General features: G+C 35.6%; 1 protein-coding gene across 1 annotated transcript in view; it reads left to right on the forward strand.

Moving 5' to 3' along the window:
- Positions 1-13,837, forward strand: part of LOC134527440 (trypsin-like) — an 84,012-nt gene extending 70,175 nt beyond the window's left edge. The window contains exons 6-7 of the mRNA XM_063360127.1: positions 11,044-11,199; positions 13,493-13,837. Of these exons, the coding sequence (XP_063216197.1) occupies positions 11,044-11,199; positions 13,493-13,729 (393 nt within the window). The 3' untranslated portion in view covers positions 13,730-13,837. The remainder of the gene's footprint in view (positions 1-11,043; positions 11,200-13,492) is intronic.
- Positions 13,838-18,064: the final 4,227 nt, after the last annotated feature.

Raw genomic sequence — 18,064 nt, forward strand, 5'->3', positions numbered from 1 at the left:
AATTTATTTAATATTTAGTTACAACTGTCACTGTTCAAGAGTCGAACCGTGGACAGGAACTGATCCAATCAATTTGTAAATTAATAATTTATTTTTCGGTGACTTTTGGAATTTTTTCCCGCATTTCTAGCTAAATAATTACATGATTTCAAGATGGTGCTCAAATTTCAAGATGGCTGGCAACTCAGTAATAATAAATGATTACTGCACTGCGGCGGGTTAGAATGGTAAGACGAGTACATGCAATATGGTGTCCACCAGCAGACGAAAACAAGATGAAGGTAATGACCACTAGCAGGCGGTAGGTACTCCTGGTAGCAAGTACTAAACATAAAATGTCGGATCCATGATGTACGTCAAAGATCAAGGTCAAGGTCAAAGTACATGGTCAATGACAAAGTTTAATGCCAACAGTCGAGGTTAAAATTATGGTGAACTGAAAATTATATTAACATGTTGCTAGCACATCTAGCATACGAAAACAAGATGACGGTCTTCTGCGGACGAAGACAAGGTGGCGGACATGACGTCATACCAGATGACGATGTATACCTTGGTATTGCTGGTGTGAGGACGGTCTAGGTAGCTTCCGTGGAGGAAGAATCGGTTGTATGCTCTTAACGGTTTCGAACCAAGGACGGCAATCGATCTAATCAATCCGTTTTCTAATAAGTGAATTTTTTTATAAATTTAAAAAAAAAAATTCTTTAAAATCGGATAATAAGTAAAAAAGTTGATGATGGTGACCTTAACAAAATTAGCAATGATCTAGAATCCAATATGGCCGCCAAGGTCACGATCGAAGCTCCCCACAGCATGCGGCTTAGAGAGGCTTGACCATGGGGAACCTAAGCCACTATGGGGACATTTCTATTTTTTTTTTAATTTTCACAAAAATTTTATTAATTGATTTTTTTTATAATTTTTAAAAAAAATTTCATTAAAATCGGATAATAAATAAGAAAGTTAAAGATGGTGACCGTAACAAAATGAGCAATGATCTAGAATCCAATATGGCCGCCAAGGTCACGATCGAAGCTCCCCACAGCATGCGGCTTAGAGCGGCTTGACCATGGAAAATTTAAGCCACTATGGGGAACATTTCTAGATTTTTTTAAATTTTTTATTAAATTTTTATTATTTGAATTTTTTAATGTTTTTAAATTTTTTCCCATTTTTCTAACATAAAAATTACGGATTTTTCAAGATGGCGGTCATGACGTCATACTAGGTAAATATGAGACCCGGCCTTAATATGAGACCCTTGGTTATTTTGACAAGTAAGAGCTACTACCTATCAGCCGCTCTTGGAACTACTAGCAGCCTCCATTTCCCGACCACGGATAGAGTGAGACATTTATCTGATGCGCGCGAGATCCAGATTAACAGTTTATACGATTTTCTTCATTTTGAGTTTTCGTGAGTGGCATCTTGCAGCTTTATTATCAACATAGAGGTACGTTTATATTAATTATCCATTCATACTCTCTTATGAGCAGTTAAGTAAGCTTCCATGTGTATAAATAAGGAACTATGGCAGTTTAAAATTTCAGCCTTGTTGATGTGTTTTGTTGCGGCCATGACAAGGTGCCTAATATGAGACCACTTACGTGTCCTAATTTGAGATAGGGTCTCATATTAGGAGTAAGGGTCTCATATTAGGTGATTTAGACTTAAAATAATACTGTCGCTGTAAGAACAGTAACTAATAAGTTTAATTATATATAAAATATCTTAAAATTTTGTGTTAGAACATAGTTAGATATGTAGGCCCTGCTGAGAAGGCCAGGGAAAGCCACGTTTCGATCATCTGCTTACCTCCACACTCATCTCATAAGATGCAGCCGTTGGACGTAGGTTTTATGTTACCTCTCAAGACATCTTATGCTCAAGAAGTAGAAGACTGGCTGTGCCGAAACCCAAATCATGTGGTTACAAACTTTACAGTGGCTAAACTTTTCAGTGCTGCATACCAAAGAGCAGCAACAATGGAAATACCTGTTAATTCTTTTAATAAAACAGGCGTTCTTCCATTTAACCGAAACATATTTCGTGATTATGAATTTGGTGCTTTCTCTAAATCATTAAATGGCTAAGAAACTAGAGAAGAAAATGGAGCTCAAGAGAATTGAGATACAGCCATTTGTAGAGAAGACCAGAGCCACCAAAGAGAAACTTCGATGCAGACAGATCAGCCATGTTGCAGCAGTGTAGTTAGGCCCTTTATCAGACCTGTGGATATTTCACCACTACCAAATTTTCCTTCAAAAGAAACATCCAGTAGATGTGGCAGTGCTAATGTTATCACATCATCGCCATACAAAACAAGCTTGGATGAAAATGTCGCAAGAATGAAAAAGGCTGAAGCTCGTAAGAAATTGGTTCTTGGGAAACAGAAAGTAAACGAAGCTAGACCTACACAAAGCAGATCTCTCAACACGGACAAATTAAGGATTACTACCAAATCATTCATCGCTGTAGATTCTGAGGACTCCAGTGACGAAAATATTTCGCTGCATGACAGTTCAAATGAAAGTGATGGATCTGAAAGTGATGGATGCAGAGTGTTTGTTATGCTGCTGCCTTTTCTCAGAGGACAAACATGGCGAGAAATGGCGGCAGTGCCTCAAGTGCTATGGGTGGGCTCATGAAGATTGCGGAGCTGATCCATGTTTTGTGTCTCCTATGTGTAACAAACAAAAGTGCAAAAAGTGACTAAATGATATCAAATATGGAATTTGTAACATAATGTAGGGGGTGTCTCATATTAGGAACACATTTTTGTTTTCACAAAATTTCGCATTTTTTTTATTTCTTAGTTTAATTATTTTCTGTATTAATACAAGTGCTCAATCCTGTTTTGAAGTAAAAGTGCATTACATAATATATCATATAAGATAAATAAATCTACCAATAGTGGTTTTAATAACAAAATATTAATATTTTAAAAAAGGGGTCTCATATTCGGTACACTTTATACTTTGACATAAGTGTTGGGGGTCAGTCTGCCAGCACCCACCACGGGGGAAGAATCGGTCGCCATTTATATTTTTTTGCACTCGTCGGGTTCGAACCGAGGACTCCGAACTCCGTGTCGTAAATGATTGTTTTTTAAATTTTTTTTATTAAAATTTTATTATTAGAATTTTTTTATACATTTTAAAATTTTTTCGGATAATAAATAAAAAAGAGTAAGATGGCGACCGTAACGGAAATTGCAACGGTGACGTCATAATTCTAAATGTCGGAAAACACATCACCGGAATTTTCGAGAACACACAATTACGTCATCCAAAATGTCGGATCTAAGATGGCGAATCCAAAATGGCCATTGGGGTCAAGGTCAAGGTCAAAGGTCAAGGTCACAACCATCCAAGATGGCGGCCGTGACGTCACAATCCAATATGGCGGATGGCTCCACAGACTCCACACCCAGGACCCAGTTTCAGGAGCCCCTTTTCTATACTACTATTGCGGACAAACAAATAATTTCCTTAATATATAATTCCCCTAAGACTAAAATAAAAGAATATAAATGGCCCTCGTACCAAAATAATATGAACTATCAGTCTCAGGTATAATAATTTATTTTGTTTATTTATTATTACGCACCTTTTCCGATATTTCACTCTTCTCTGAACCTTTTCTTTAAATTTAATTTCTAATTTAAGTAGTTTAGCATGCATTATTGCTGGATGTTTTCTAAGTATGTTGCAGGTGGCGTTTAATCTAGTAATCTTACCAGATTTTTTCGTGTATTTGTTTTTTTCTTTCTATGAAATGAAATATATTATTGTCATAATTTTTTTGTCGTTTTCTTCTTGAATTTGTATGACTTACAAGGTGTACTTAAGATTTTTTTATTTTGTATGATTTGATTTTTCTCGAAGCTTTTACAAAGTTTCAGCACATTTAATTGTTTACCTTCGGTTTTCTGTCGTTTTCTTTTACTCTTTAATTTAACTTCTGTTTCCGTTAATTTCTTAATTTTTTCTATTTATTTTGCATAGCACCCTGAAACTAGTCAAAACACAATCACGATTATGCATTTATCAATATACATAATTTCATCACTCAGTCGTAACTCCCTCAGTAACACTTTTAAGAGGGAATGACGATGAGGGAATGACGAAATTAAACATTATTCAATACAAGTATAAAAATAACCTTACCTTTACTTGCAATCGCACGATTCTTTATTACTCATAAAATACATACAAATATATGACAAGGGCTTAGCTTTTTAGAACACGGTGTGAGTAAATAATAGCCGAAGATAAATTTAAAAAAGGTTAACATTTAAAATTGTTTTAACAAAAATTATAATCTCTTAAAGACTAATTTGCCATGTTATTTTATAATATTAATATTACCAGCTTCAAAAAACAATAAGGTTGGGATCAATATAATTCACAATTATACTCCAATCCCACTGTTACACAGCTGTGAGAATGACTCGTTTTTAAGGAAGAATTCAAAAATATATTTTGTGAATTTTCAGATTTATTATGTTTTGAACATATCAATTTATATAAAGCCAGCACAGTTGTAATATGAGTAAATAAAAATATACGAGACAGTTTATATAAAAATTTTAAAATAGATTTTTCAATATTTGAATTTTTATGTTGCGACACAATGAGGGAATGATTTTTGGGTATTTAATTGAAGATACCTGTATATTTTTGATTTATGATAAAAGCGATAAATCTTTTCATAATTTGGTGTGCCTAGTGATATAGTTTCATAAAATACTAATTTAGCGATAACTCACAATCCCGTTTCAAAGGATTCAGAAAATACGTCATTTTATGTAGTTTATGAGAATCAGCTGCATACTCCATGCGAGGTGCCCTGCTGGTTAAGGTTTTATGTCACTCGTCCTCCATGAGGGCGATCCAAGTTCAAACACCAGTGGGTACACATTGAGATTTTTCAAAAGCGGGGAACGTGGTGGACGTTCCTGCATGCTGTTGGGATTTCCTCGTGCTGCTTCTTCTGCGTCAAAATCTCACAGAGTTACATCAGAAGTATCCATGTCTTGACCACTAGGTTAAAAGTTACTATGAAATATAGCACTTTTCAAAGAAGAATATTAATAAGGTTGACAAGCATGTGGGGGAATTTTTTTATTTTAATGAATATACTGCGAGCCCATTAAAGTGGGTTCATCTTTATTCCGTATTATATTAGTCTACAAGATTAGAATCAATTTTACGTACATCCCTGGCTGGTGCCAATCAACTTTCCCTTTAAATTTTAGGTGAACTTATTTAACAGGGTCTCAAGTTGCTATTATGGTACCACCAAAACTCGAACTGGATATATTATTGTTAGTAGTATGTAAAAGTTCCTCCGGGGACAGGCGCCAGACGGTGGAGCTGGAGCCGATCCGCCATATTGAATTGTGACGTTAGGCGGCCAATTTGGATCACCGTGACCTTGACCTTTGGCTTTGACCTTGAACTTTGACCTCAAATTTGCCAAAATTAGCCAAAATTTAGCCAACAATCGCCAAAATACCTCAAATATTCACCAAAATTTCCATTTTTCGGAAAAAATCGTCCAAAAAATGGCAAAAAAAAAAAATGGATAGCTCAAAAACTAGAATTTCGAAAAACCTCAAAAGTCTTTTTGTCTTAGAAAGAACTCAAAATCCTAAAAGCGGCTTATAAGACCTAAGAGCTAGCCGCTTTAAGCCACCGAGGTCATGACCTTGAAAATTAGGATGCCATGGCAGCCATTTTGAATTATGACGTTACCCTTGCAATTTAAGTTACGACCGCCATCTTGAAAATCTTTATTTCATATCCGATTTTAATGAAAAATATTTAAAAAATTATTAAAAATTCAATTAAAAATTTTAATAGAAAATATTTAAAAAACATACAATTACGACATGGAGCTTGGAGTCCTCGGTTCGAACACGCCATGGTCAAAACTAAAAAAAAATGACATAAGGTCCTTCCTCCATGGAAGCCGCAGGCAGACTGACTCCTCCACCACTTATGTCAAAGTATGTATATCGTCATCAAGTATGACGACAGGTATGCCATCTTGAAACTCCGTAATTTTTATGTTAGAAAATCGGGAAAAAATTTTAAAATTAATAAAAAATTTCTAAATAAAATTTCAATAGAATTTTTTAAAAAACACCATTAAACTTTTCGTTACGGCCATCTTCTAATAAATCCATAATATTTATGCTAGAAATTTAGAAGAAAATTTCAAAAACTACAATAAAATTTTATAAATCACATTTCAATTAAATAATATTAAAAGACACACACCTTGATGTTCTTGGTTCGTACCCGCTAAGAGAAAAAAAAATTCCATATGTCCTATTTCCATGAAAGCCACCTGCTTACTGGCCCACCAATACCAAGGTGTATATATATATACATATAGGCTATACATATGTATACATACATATATATACATATATATATATCATCAGCTGGTATGATGTCATGTCTGCCATCTTGTCTTCGTCTGCTGACTGCTACCATCTTGTTTTCAGCTCCTAGAGTGCGCTGATGCCATGTTAGTGTAATTTTTACCCACTAGAGTGCAGTTATCATTTATTATTACCGTGGCACCCATCATTTTGAAATTTGGACGCCATCTTTGAATCGTGTAATTATTTAAATAGAAATTCGGGGAAAATTCCAAAATTTATCAAAAAATCATTTATGTACATATTGTAACGATACTTGGTTCGATCTCTGAACGAAGCTTAAAATAAATTTAATAAAAATACTAGAAAACTGTAAGTTTCTTGGAATGAAACACCGGAAGTTCTATTACAAATATTAAATTTATTACATAATTTATATTCTACTACAGGAACAATTGCGAAAGGTAACAATCTTATAAACATTTAGCCCTGCATAGGCGTGAAATGACTAATTCTTACTTCCAATCTGTTTATACTAGACAGAGACCACCCAGAACCTTTACAGTCATAGTCCTCCTCTTCTTGACAGAGTTTCTGGATACCATGTTTAACAGTTTGCTTCACATCGTCAGAACTGTAAATTACTGCAGCCGATGTCTTAAATGCACACTTCTTCACTTTGTCATCGAACGGATATGGCTTTCCATATATACAGTCCAACCACAAATTATATTTCAAAGGTCCAATTGTTGCTACGTCATCACTAAGCTGATTGATTATGTTATGTCTGATATCGTCAAGAAAATAACAAATGTCTTTTGACTCAATAATCGTATTTAGATAATAGCAGTCTTTCAATGTTCCTTGAAATGCAGACTGCGCCAAGTAGAAGCCATTATCACTCACCTGTAGAGCACTAAAAACAGTCTTAGGTTTCGTTTCATGTCCAGACGTCATACCCATCGGTTACTGCTCATCAGTTTTTTTTTGCCAGTACGCTTACGAGTCTTCAACCTAAAGGGAGGAGTCGAAATTTCTGCAGGTAGTCATCAGTAGCCACATGGACTTTACCGTTGCACATTTTCGCATGTCAACGCAAAATATTAATTCAAATAATCCATTCATGGCACTCATCGCAGCGAAACTTCATGCGAGAAGGATTCTTCTTGCATTTACTCCGTTCATGTCTCCGTGCATCATGGGAAAATGCGAACGACATATCGCAGAAGTTTCAAGGAAACCGTGCTGATGAAGTCGAACCTTCCAGACCCGAACCAGATGTCGATGTTACTGCAATTGTACCATTTCCAGACATACTCTTATGCACATCAATAATTCGTTGTTGCACCGAAACCTTTACTTTCTGCCGCGCAGCTAGACCTTTGCATGTCTTCATGTGCGTTTTCATATTATCTTTTCTGGCAAACTGCTTATGACATTTCTCACAAACAAACATTTTACGATTTAGGTTCTTGGCACATTCGCTCTTATCGTGTCGTCAAGCATTGCTGTTGTTTGAGAACATATTGTCGCAGTAACAACACCAAAGTTCGTTAGTTGTTGTCGAATCATCGAAGGCGAAACGGCGTTCATCGTGGTTTCCTGCACAGCCAGCTCTGTAGTCATTGAGCTCTCTTCTGCTGGTGGTACCGCGACTGTTGAAGTCTCCTCCAATGTTGACGTCGTCGTTGCCAACGGGATCTGCTCCTTCTTCGTCGTTTTTAACGTCAGCGTTCCCGTAGACGATGGTACAACCTCCATCGTGTTCGACGTTAAGGTCGGTAAAGATGCCATCGAATTCACAAAAACAGGTATTTACGCGACTTATGCACCAGAAGAATTAAACTAGGATAACTGCTTATAAACATGCACTGGATGTAATAATACGCTAGTCAAATAAAGAACCATTTACTATAATACTTGAGTCAAAACAACATAAAAAATAGAAGCCAATTCAACTAAAAAGGAAGCACATTCAAAAAGGTAGCACATTTAAGGAGCACAATGAAAAAGGCAGCACATTTTGGAAGCACCATAAAAAAGGCAGCACATTTGGAAGCACCATCAACAATAGGCAGCACATTTGGAAGCACAATCAAAAAAGTCAACACATTGGGAAGCACCATCAACAAAAAGGCAGCACATTTTGGAACTACTGTCATAAAAATGGCAGCAAAATTTGTAAGCACCATCTAGAAAAGGCAGCACATATTGAAAGCACCATCAGCAAAAAGGCAGCACATTTGGAAGCACAATAAAAAAGGCATCACATTTGGAAGCACCATCAACAAAAAGGCAGTTATTTTAGATGCACCATCATCAAAAAGGCAGCACAATTTGGAAGCACCATTCAAAAAAGGCAGCACATTTTGGAAGCACAATCAAAAAGGCAGCACATTTGAAAGCTCAATAAAAAAAGGAAGCACATTTTGGACCTACCGACAATCAAAAGGAAGCACATTCTACAAAACGAAAGCTCATTTAACGAAAACGAGGTACATTCTCACGTACATTCAGCTCGCTAGGATTTGATCATCATTGTTAAGTTAGGATATAATGTATCCATCAGTCTATGAATACATCAGTTTTTAGTTACATAAGTCATTGACTCCAATAGTCATTGGCTGCATCAGTCATTGACTCCAACAGTCTTTTGTCCCCAAAAGACATTGACTCCAACATTCATTGGCTCCAACTACCTTTTTCTTCAACAGCTCCAATGATATTTGGCTAGAATGCTACGAGTCTAAGAGAATATGAGGCTACAAGTCTACGAGTCTTCAAGTTTACGAAACTGCGAGGCTAAAGAGCCACGATGCTTCTAATACACAAGTTTTCGAGACTGCGAGAAGATGGGACTACATGTCTTTATGAGAACTTGACTACGAAGCTACAAGTATACTTGGCTCAAATTGCGACATCTGTCATAGGCTAATTCTCGTTTTGTCTCTAACTGCTCCAGCAGGATTGTGTTATAACATTAAAAGGCTATTTGGTTACATAGCTACACGTCTACAAGGCTCCAATTGTCGCATCTGTCTTCGACATAATTTTCTCTTTTGCTCTTACTGCTCCAACAGCATTAATTTATAAGATTACAAGGCTACTTGGTTACGTTGCTACAAGTCTACGAGGCACCAAGGCATCATGACTACGTGACTACGAACCATGTGGGTACGAGACTATGCGATTGCAAGTCTACATGGTTACGTGATCGCGATGCTACAAGACTACGAAGCTTCCAGAACACAAGGTTACGTGATTACGAGGGTTCAGGACTACAAAACTTCCAGAGCACAAGGTTACGTGATTTCAAGGCTACTTGGTTACTTAGCTACAAGTCTACGAGGCTCCAAGGCATCATGACTACGAAGCTTCTAGAACACAAGGTTACAGGACGGCGAGGCTACAGGACTACGAAGCTTCCAGGACACGAGACTAAATGGCTACGAGACTACATGACTCTAACTGTCTACATTAGTACCATTCAGTGGTGAGAGTTAATTTATCTCATGCAAAATAACCTGTTTAAAGTGTCTATTAATGTCAACAGATGATACCACATGTTGCTTACAGGTAAATATTATTTTGTTCTTTTATGTTGTATGCGGGATGCTTACTAACAATCGCAAATGAAGGATGGCTTCGCTAGACACCAAGGAGAAGGAAGTTCGTCTTGCATGTTAGTGCTTCACAGGTGTCTCATGGTATATTATTTGACTGAGTAATGGTTGTTTATTTTTTGAATTCCACATGGTAAAAAAAATTGCAAGTGCTGATTTAGTAGCAGAAATTCACGAATTAAATGTTACTCCAAATAAAATTACATGACTAATTAGGTAACATTAGATAAAAAATCCTTCATTGCGTGAGCGGTTTCTCGGAATAGACAGAAGCACTTGAAGAAACCACATGAATAATCAGGAGCACACGGAGAAAACCATCACACCTTTGTTTGATACCATAAAATAACAGAAAAAAATATTTAATAAATAAAAAATAATAAAAAATTACAAATAATACATAAAATTCTGGCTTGTACTAGAACTCTATCTTGGCTCAACAAAGAGAAGTTCACAAGCTAGCAGAATCTGTTTATGTATTTTTTGTAATATTTTTCATTTAAATTTTTTTTAGAAAGAACTCAAAATCCTAAAAGCGGCTTAAAAGTCCTAAGAGCTAGCTGCTTTAAGCCACAGAGGTCATGACCTTGAAAATTTAGATGCCATTGCAGCCATTTTGAATTATGACGTCACCATTGCAATTTTCGTTACGACCGCCATCTTGATGTTTTTCGAAATCCTAATTTTTGAGTTTTTTTTTTTTGAGATTTTTTGGACGATTTTTTTTCCAAATAATGGAAATTTTGGTGAATTTTGAGGAATTTTGGCGATTTTTGGCTAAATTTTGACTAATTTCTGTAAATTTGAAGGTCAAAGTTTAAGGTCAAGTTCAAAGGTCAATGTCACGGTCATCCAAGATGGCCGCCTGACGCCATAATCCAAGATGGAGGACTGTGTCCAGCTCCACCGCCTGGCGCCTGTCCCGGAGGAATATTTACATAATACTATTGTTATTTTATGTGAAATTGTTTAACAATATTTTTGTACATAAATGTGGTTTACATTTGTTTCATTTTCTTGTAGAGGGCCTTGAAGCAACAAGAGAAGATTCCTACCTTGAATATAACGCAGATGAATATAATAGAAGAGGACAGGTGCACCAATATGGTTAACAAAAACGGCCTACTTATTAAAGAAATCAGCATCTGCACCGCCCCGAAAGAAGCGGACAACTGCGATGTGAGTGCAGCCTTCTGCTGGAGATAAGAACGGTTTTTGAAAACAGCTTCGGGACAATGTAGTAAGGGTATTGTCAGTAGATGGAATGAGACGTGAATAAGTCATTTTCTACTAACACATCGCCATATTGCGAAGGTGGTGGTTTACCACACATAATTGTTGATGGGGAGTTATATAAAACAAAAATTCCATCTTCATTTAAAATTTTTGTAAAATATTTAATTTATAGCTTTCAATTTAAAAATGACTCCCATTAAGCATAGCACAACATTAAATGGTATAAGTTAGTATTCACTAAATGCTACATTCTCTAAACTCATCGTAGTAAATGAATTTTTCGTAATGACTACAAATAACTTAAAACTGTCAATACCACTGACTCATGGCTTCTGAAAGGTTCTTTTTATTTGATAACTATCTTAACGAATATAATTTTTCGATAATAACTACACGATACAAAATTATCAAAGCTTGCAAACTGTTGAATACAATTTGTGGTTATTAGGTTCCTATCTTTCCCCTTTTGTAAATATCAGTTCAATCGTTAAACACAGTAACTGCCATTACATATGCTCCTTCAAACAGGTTTCCACATTGCAAACACTGCACTTCAACTAACTTCAAACACTACATTTGAGTGTACAGCAATACCTATATTTATAAATAAATAAATAAATAAACATATATATATATATATATACACTAGTTGATTTGTAATGCACCTACGGCACCCGTTGAAAAATTATGAATATACAAACCCTTTAATTTAATATTTACTAAATATTTACTTAAAATTCTAACTTTTATATTGTTAGCTGAAAATTATTTCTGATATATGAAATGATAAAAACATATTTGAAAAAAGTTGTTTTCAATGGATATTTTCCTGAAAAACTTCATTGCGTGACAGTTGTCTCTGGTCATTCAATAATATATTTGTAAAGGTTTTTTATTTTACATTAAAGGCGTAAATTCGATAATCTGTAAAGAAGCGTCCGTTTGGAACATTGACAATGTGCACAGGAAATCCCCTTTACGGATCAATTTACATAATAATTGTACTCTTTCTCAATGTGTTTTCACATTATAAAGTTTGTTTTGTATTTAAAACGTCAATATTTTTTTAATATTAACTCTATAAAAATTATTAAGTGTTTAGTGAAAGTCATTTACAAACTTTAAGTCCTTGAACTACTACGGATTATAAATTTTAATATATATCATTTAGTTTTTTTGAGAGCATTTTTTAATTAATGTGTAAGTTTATTTCCCGGAATTTAACTTCTTTAAACAAGATTGATGAAATTTTAATATTAAAATATTTAACATTACTATTTTACATAAATTTACCTAATTAAATTAGTGAAAACTTGTAGGTCCATCTTTAATCGTCCTTTTAGTTTAAGGCTTAATTCAGACAAACCACTAACTTTAATTGTTGTCACCTGGTTGGAAAATAAGGCCCAAAAGCCCTAATCCTATAATGTTGAAACAGGTTCGCACATCACATGCGTCTGCAACATTTAGCACAAGACCCAGAATCAATTTAAAAGTTATTTTGAGGTAGCCCGCCCCTTTTAAGCTATGGTTGTGACGCAGTAAATTCATCACGACTGAAGGCTTAGCACCTACCCTAACTACTTAACATTTTAAAGCCATTAAATATAATTGAAATGTCAATGTTTGAAATTTTTACTGTGTAAAAATTAAACATAAAAACTAAGTGAATAAAATGAAACATTATAATAGTAGTTAAATTAATATTCACACAATGAGTATATCAAACACGTAAATATTTTAAAATTATATTTTTAGTTAATCGCACCTGTCAATATAACTTATTATAAAAGACATAAAACATTACAAAACAGAAGAATTTCAACGGTGTAGGAAGGTAATGCAATGACCTACTGACCATGTAGGTAAAATAGTGCTTGTAAATTTAGAAATGAAGTTTAGGTACCTAAAAGGAAACTCCTGTTTCTCGTGAAATGATACTGAACGAATCTAAAGCTGACAAAATATTGTCATATGTTCTGGATCACATTTGCTGTCTGTTCGCATTATTTCTAACTGAACTGAAAATTTACATGTTGCTACCCGGTGGGGTGTTGGTTTGTTGTACAAGTAGACCAGGAAACGAAATTGCCTCCCGTACCCCCGCAACAAAATGAACTGTGAGCAATCCTGAATATAGTCTCGCTCCCAACTAACACCATATAGAGCGGGGAGGTGGCTGCAGTGTCTTTGGCGTGGCCGTCTTGACATGGTGTTGCTGTCGTGTCGTGCGCAGGGCGACCCGGGAGCCCCGCTCATCTGCAACAACCTGCAGGTGGGCATCCTGTCGTGGGGGCTGGGGTACAAGGAGAACGGCCGGGCCATGCCGATCGTGTACGTGCGGTTAGACAACTACCTGTACTGGATGGACACTGTAGTCACCATCTTCGAGTCGGAGGCTGTGATGGCGGGACCTCACGTGGTTCTTCTCGCACTCCCCATGCTGCTGGCGGTGCTCGAGGTCACCCTCTGAAGCGACGCTGCCATGCCCGCCGACCGCTCCAGGAACTGCGTCGACTGCCTTCCACTGCAGCTCGCATGTGTACTGAGAACAATACAAATTATATACTGTTTAACCATCTGTCATTATTTATTGCAATTAATTTTTTTTCTTCACGCCATATCATTCAAATTCTCGTTATAGACTCCATGTGATCTTCGGCTCCCAGACGGTGTTAGAGGGAACATGTTGCTAACACCCTGGAAAAAAACCTGCAAGTGCTGTGGATAAATGAGGGTCAGCCTAACATGGGATGTTCCAGAAAAGTGAATGGTTCCTGCTGAGTTTACTCAGTAAAATATCTTAGTAATTCCAGGTCCAGGCTTGTGTCGGAATATTACCCTAAAAAGTATCCCAACTACTGTGGGACATATTAAGAGGCGACACAGTGAATGGTTTTGGTAGGTTTAAACAATTTGTTTTTGACTATTGGCGCTGTATTGATTGTGAGTTCTCTACTACCATTCCATATTTGACAATCAAAAATAGTTTTAAAATCTTTACATTTGCAGAGATGGCTGATACGCAAATGTAGCATGGGGAGTAGGAAAAAAAAGCTGTAGCAATGGGCATTTATGAAGGACGGTTTTACAACGGAAGTGTATCGTATAGGAAGACCTTCATATAGTATAGCTAGAGATTTTCTGAAACCGGGAATTTCATTCTAATAAAGTTGTTTTCCACCAAACTGTGGTTGACATGCCTTTCAATTATTCTAATTAAGTCGTCACCTAGCTCGTTGCCTGCTTACAGTACATTATTAAAACACCTTTGCACTGCGATTGAGTGCCATTTTAGCCAGTTGAGTAGTGCCCTTATGTCGGAGAACTTCAATTTTGCATGCTAATATTCAGGGCGGTAACTTCACAAAGTTTTATATCCTAACATCAGGTCAATGACAAAAAAATAATAAGTTTTTGGGCTTCTCCTACCATCCATTCAATTAATGTCCCACAATTTCCAAATATTATATATATACACACACATACATACAAATTTCTGTAGCGTGTAGCCAGACCGGAAAGCATGTCGTAAGCGACAGCTTGACTACACTTTGAGCGATAAGAGCATACAATTTACAGCATCAATTCCTGTCAGTATGCATGGTGGCAATGTGTATGTATTGTTTGTTTCTTTGCTTTTCGAAGAATACGATAATGCTTTTAAAGACGTGGTTTTTATGTCCATTCTATCAATAGTACCATACCAGTGAATGGAGAATTTCATTATCTATGATCTTACCTGAGGATATATTCCACCAATTTTTTTCGAAAACATGTGAATATCGGTGAGCATATTTGTTTTAATTTCACAATTGTCTGAAGATGGTATTACAGGATAAGTTTTTGCTAAATTTCTTGACGACACGGGATGATGATAATCAATAGTTATCTGGACAGAAGCACACATGGTGCTGAGCAATATATTGATGGAGGTAGGGTTGGCCACTTTTACCTTCACCAAATTGGATGACATTTAATAACTATTTAAAACCTTTGCAAACAAAAAATATATCAATCAAAGTTTAACATTATGTAGTTAATTATCAGAACGAATTATTCTTGTTTTAAAATAGCTATTACTGCTGAAATTTAAGAAATTTTGTTGCCTAGATTATTTTATTTATAAGAATATCTATAGAGATTAATTTTATATATGTATATGACATATTTATTATTAGCATGACACTGTCATTTTGAAAACAAATGTGCTTAGTGATAATGAGTGGAATAAAAAGGAACCAGGGTTTGAAAAAATGTTCAACTGTAATTATTTCAAATTTTTTATAATTTTTTACTGTCCTCATAACTAAAGTCCTTCCCAAATTTCCAATGTTAAGTTTGTTGTATCTAAAATGACACTGCTGATGACAATAATGTAAAAAAAATAATCATTAAATATTTTAGTTCCAGTATGCTTCTATTGCCATCACGTTAAACAAATGTTGGGTGATTACAATAGATTTCTTATTTACCAGCAATGTGCTGGCAATTCATGTTGTGATGTGTTGATAGACCCAGAGGTCATGCTTATATGGCCATGAAGTTTAAAATAAAATGTGCTAGGCATATTGTAGATCGTTATTGCCTTCTGCGAAATTTAAAATGTGGCTCACCATTTAGAATCCCTAATATTCGAGTCAAAAGTTTGGATAAGGAAATCATAGAATTTCAGTTTAAAGAATACATGTAATTTTTCATTTTTTGCCTCTTTCAGACTTGTTTGAAATAATTTAAATTTCATAAATAGGTATTTGAATGTTTATTTGTTGTCTTATACAGCTGTGTAGGTTAGTGACCATAATATAATAAGGCAAAATATTTGATAACACGTCCAGGAAAATTACACTATTCTACTTACATGTGCGCGTTACCATTCTTTGTAATGGATCACAGAACACTTTGTGACGCGCCCTTTTGTTAGGGGCGGCTTCCTGCACAAGATGTTGAATAATATCGCCTTTATGGGCCCTTCACCCCGCCTTGTCACGTGGAGATGATATTTGTAAAGCTAACGTTAACAGCGTTGTTCGCCCGAGACGTGGTAGATTGATGGCTTGTCCGGGGGCTTATAAATAAAACTCAGAAGTAGGTATCCGACATAGTTTATGAAAAATATTAATTATTTTTACGCACAAATAACCTTTCGTTTGCTCAAGATAAAACAATTGAAATTTCTTGATATTTGAACAGTGTAGATAGGAAAATAGAGCACGAATGTAAAGATGCACCTCACAGCTGTTTACCACAGACTATATAACTCTGTTAGTAGACAACGCAAAATAAACCAAAGAGTAGAATAGAGTCATCCACCCAGGGGCGTAGCCAGGGGGGGGGGGGGGGGTCAGGGGTTCAACCCCCCACCATAGCACCAAATCTTTAATTAATTTCTTATTCATCACTCAAACAAATTTCATATTAAAATTAATAAAAATTTTACCATTACAATATTTAAATTTAAGAACTGAAAACTGCAAAAATAGCACTATTTTACACCTTAAAAACCAAATTTTCCCGGGGGAAGACCCCCGGACCACCCGCTTTAATACGGGGGGGGGGGGGGGGGAAGGCCCATGTTTCTTAACACCCCCCCATACACAAATCCTGGCTACGCCACTGCATCCAACTGATGACGGAGTGTTCGGAAATCAATATTTTTTTCTCTCATTCCACTCTCTTCCTTCCAACAATCGGGTTCTATGTCATTTACCTTCCACAACTTCATGGAGGCATAAACATATGCCATACTTTTCCACCCAGAACCATATTGTAACTGCAATAATAATTGTCTTAGGTACCAAATACATTTTCTTGCAATAATGTAATGCACTCCCCGAGAAGACGTTGCTCCTTTTCGAATCGCACCTGTTTATATACACAAGACTTGGCTATATGTGATTTCAATAATTTTTTTTACATATATATACAAAATTAGTATATAAATGTATGTCAGAGCACAGGCTTCAGGGTGAGGTGCCGAGGTGCCAGCCACCATCTTTCATTGTGACGACATGGCATCCATTTTAATGCCAAAATTTCCTCAAAAGTCCACTAAAAAGACTAAAAAAACCTCATAATATGACAAAAAAATTCCCAATTTAGCGGTAAAAGTTTCATTTAGTGACGAAAAGTTCCCAGAGGGACCATTTTCTTCAGAGAATGCACAATTTACTAAGAGAAGGGCAATTATCATTAATGAGAGACCATTTGCCTTAAAGTGGGGCCGTATCCTTAAAAATGCCGATATGTGATTATGACCTCACCATCAAATTGAAAATTCTTAAAATTTTTTAACTAAAATAATGTACAAATTTTCTAAATCTTTCTTAAACATTTTAAGGCTTGTGATCATATTTTGGGGAAGACAGAGGAAACCATATTGCATCTGTTTGCCTTTACTAAATATGGTTTGGATATTTTTCTTGTTTTCGGTAGATTTAACTAACTTCAGTAATTTCCGGAAGTATAGTTGGTAAATTGTCTAGTAACTTTTTGTATGTTTTTTGTAAGCTTAATATATTTATGCTTTTTAGTTTATTTTATTTTCATAACCTTGTTTTGACCTTTTAACACTTCCAACTTGTTACTGCAAATGTTTTTGAAGAGTTTTAAATGTTTAAGCATATCTCTGGAAGTTTTGAGTTCTAAAAAAAGAACAGCAATTTTTTTCAAGGGGCAGATTTCAAGCTTGCTGCGTGAACTACCTTCAATGATTGGACTATATTTTTGTATCAACACCTCTTATTTAGGCTAAATCATTTAAAATTCAAAATGGGGATTCAACATATTAAAAAATTAATATTTTGTC

This window comes from Bacillus rossius, chromosome 1 (genome assembly GCF_032445375.1).
Source record: "Bacillus rossius redtenbacheri isolate Brsri chromosome 1, Brsri_v3, whole genome shotgun sequence".
NCBI lineage: Eukaryota > Metazoa > Arthropoda > Insecta > Phasmatodea > Bacillidae > Bacillus > Bacillus rossius.